General features: G+C 39.6%; 1 protein-coding gene across 1 annotated transcript in view; it reads left to right on the top strand.

Moving 5' to 3' along the window:
- The window catches only part of BAMBI (BMP and activin membrane bound inhibitor), a 5,050-nt gene extending 2,497 nt beyond the window's left edge, over positions 1-2,553 (top strand). The window contains exons 2-3 of the mRNA XM_019508229.1: positions 939-1,226; positions 1,731-2,553. Coding sequence (XP_019363774.1) covers positions 939-1,226; positions 1,731-2,149 — 707 coding nt within the window. The 3' untranslated portion in view covers positions 2,150-2,553. The remainder of the gene's footprint in view (positions 1-938; positions 1,227-1,730) is intronic.
- The last annotated feature ends 615 nt before the right edge of the window (positions 2,554-3,168 follow it).

Here is a 3,168-nt window from a genome sequence, read left to right as displayed (position 1 = left end):
CCCCCCCCCCCCCCCCCCCTTCCTTTTTAATGACTTTCCGTTTGAGTTGAAAGAAGTTGATTTCGGCAAACAAATCATTAATTGTAAAGTGTACAGTTCCTGTTTGATAATACTGCCTGAAATAGCCCCTTTGCACAGAAAGCTCTTTATAGGAAGGGGGGAAAAAATCCTCTTTCTGGAGAGGTTGCAAATAGCTGCCCAATTTCGCACCGTAAAAATCTTCCTGCCTCAGAGTTTCTAGGTTGTAATAGTTCTAGCTAATAGCTTTAGAAGGTGTTAGGTAAAGCTCTTAAACCTTGGCAGGGCCTCCAGAGCTAGTAAACAATTCAGCAGTTCTGATTAAATATTTATATGCACCAACGTTTTAAAAAGAAGAAAAATACAGCATTTTTGTTTCGTGGTCACGTTCAATTAATAGTAGTAATGCGAAGTTGCCTTAATACAAATACCACCAGTAGTCCAAAGTATTTAGGTACAGAGGTTTTGATAGTGCAAATGTTTAAAGCCAGGACTTACTTTTTTTTTTCCATTTTAAACGGGATGAAGGTGGGGAGGGTGGAGACTGTACCGCACACAATTTAATGGGAATAGTTTCTTATTAAAGAAAATGCCAGATCATCTACATATGGAGTTTTGCATTTTAGCAAATAGTAGTCTCCAGATCTCTTAAAAGTATTTCTGCTTTAGATAGGCATATTGTAGGTGGTTATCAGTATATTTAAATAGTTTAAATGTTCCAAATCCTGTGTAGGTTTGGTACCAAGAGGGAAAGGAGCTAGTCCCTGTCCAGGTGGGGTATAATTTAGGGTCACCAAAAATTAGCATTGTTAAGTGTGATTGTTCTGCAATAGTTCATTGGTAACTTGTGTGGTAATTTATTCTGTGTAACAACTTGGACTCCAATATTTGACTCCTTGTATATATTTACTCTTTTTTAGGTGAAATTAGATGCTACTGTGATGCTGCACACTGTGTTGCAACTGGCTATATGTGCAAATCTGAGCTCAATGCCTGCTTCTCCAGACTGCTTGACCCTCAGAACACCAATTCACCACTTACTCATGGCTGCTTGGACTCTCTTGCAAGTACAGCAGACATTTGCCAAACTAAACAGGCACAAAACCACTCTGGCACCACCATGCCCACGTTGGAATGCTGTCATGAAGATATGTGCAATTATAGAGGACTGCATGATGTCCTGACTCCTCCCAAGGGTGAGACTTCAGGTAGGGAAAGCAGTTTCAACTCACTCAGTCTCTTCCCTGATCTATAGGCTTGTGACAGCCAAGACCTTGTATGTCTGCTATTGATTTTGTTGTTAAGGTAATTAGAGACACCAGAGGGAGAAGCATGTGGCTGGATGCAGGGATGCATCTTGGCTGAGTAGCTTTTATGTCTGCATTATCATTTAGATGTCTGTCTTGCCTGCTTTTTAACATCTCTAAGAGGCACCAGTGGTAATGTTCCATGTTATATCAACTATCACCATAATAAATTCTATAAGAATACATTTGTTTTCTTTACGTGGATCAAATGGTACCTCAATATATGGAGGTACCATTTGCAGAAAATGCATAGTGTATAGCTAGGTTCTGAAATGGATTGTGCACAGTTTTGTTTTGTTTTTTGTTTGTTTTTATAATATGCATGGTTTAAGGAATTGTTAAGTATGAAACAACTCGGCAGAGATGGAAATAAAGCCTTAAAGCTTTTTTGTAACTCTCTTACAGGGCAAGGAAGCCGATATCAACATGACAACAGCAGAAATCTTATCACCAAGGTTCAGGAGTTGACCTCTTCAAAAGAATTATGGTTCAGGGCAGCCGTAATTGCCGTGCCTATAGCTGGCGGGCTAATCTTGGTGCTGCTTATCATGCTGGCTTTGCGGATGCTCAGGAGTGAAAACAAGAGACTGCAAGATCAGCGGCAGCAAATGCTCTCCCGTTTGCACTACAGTTTTCATGGACATCATTCGAAAAAAGGGCAGGTGGCAAAGCTAGACTTGGAATGCATGGTGCCTGTAACTGGTCATGAGAACTGCTGCATGACCTGTGATAAAATGAGACAGACAGACCTCAGCAATGATAAAATTCTCTCACTGGTCCACTGGGGAATGTACAGCGGACATGGAAAGCTGGAATTTGTATGACCAATTCTTCTTTTTTTTTCTTTTTCTAATCTGAGCTAACCTTACTATTGGCCTTACTCTGGAAGGCCTTTGGGTTCTGCTGGACAGGAGCACTTTATCTTAAAAATGAAAACACTTATTAATCATCTTTGAGAAACAAAGGACCTCTGGAAACAGAATCTTGGATATTTCTTCTGAAGGATTCCAAAAGTTGTCTTATTTGCACAGAGTAAAATACACTCAAATGTATTGTTTGCTTTAAAGTTATGAAAGCAAAAATTAGAAGTTGTAAACACTGTCACCAGGGTTATCTGAGCTGTAGGGAGCTGAGAACTGAGTTATAATAATAAACTGTATGCAAGCTCCTATGTTTCCTGACTTATTGTAAAGAATTTTTAAATATATATATTTTGTCTGAAAACTTACTTGTGACTTTTTGTTATAGAAAGCAAGGTTTCTTTCTAGAAAAAAATAGAAGGGTGGTAGAGATGTTCAAAATAGTGACCTCAGTAAGGCTCAGGAAATGGAGTTTCTCTTGCAGGGTTCATCCTGCTGCATAGTGGGGGAAACATGTCTATATTATCAATGGAAAAAGTGTGGTTACTCTACTACTGACTTCCTAGTAATGGTGAGTCCACGTCCTCCCTTCCACTGTTCTATTGCAAAACATGTCATTTCCCTTCCCACACTATAACTTTAACTTAAACTTTTTTTTTTTGGCTGGTTGGTCTGTCTCATTACTGTTTTTTTTTCAGTCCTTTGCAGTACAGTGAAAGTTTAATAGGCCGTCATCCTCCATCAGTGTTTACAAAGTATTTTTATTCATAATTCTACACATCAGGAAATCTTTCTTGGTCTGTGGGGCCAGTTATCTTCATCTTTCCTCACTATTGTCAGTTCCTGCAACTACACTGAGGCTTGTTCGGTGTTTTTTTTTCCCCTTCAGATCTGTTGGTATCTTTTTTTAAAATTATGCTACATACCATGCTTCATTTAAATCCCCCCTCCCTCCCTCCCTTCCCTGCCGCCGCCCCCCCCCC

Source organism: Gavialis gangeticus, unplaced genomic scaffold, assembly GCF_001723915.1.
Source record: "Gavialis gangeticus isolate Ggan-Ray unplaced genomic scaffold, GavGan_comp1, whole genome shotgun sequence".
Taxonomy (NCBI): Eukaryota; Metazoa; Chordata; order Crocodylia; family Gavialidae; genus Gavialis; species Gavialis gangeticus.
The sequence above is the reverse complement of the archived record's forward strand: the minus strand, read 5'-3'. Positions and strand labels throughout refer to the sequence as shown.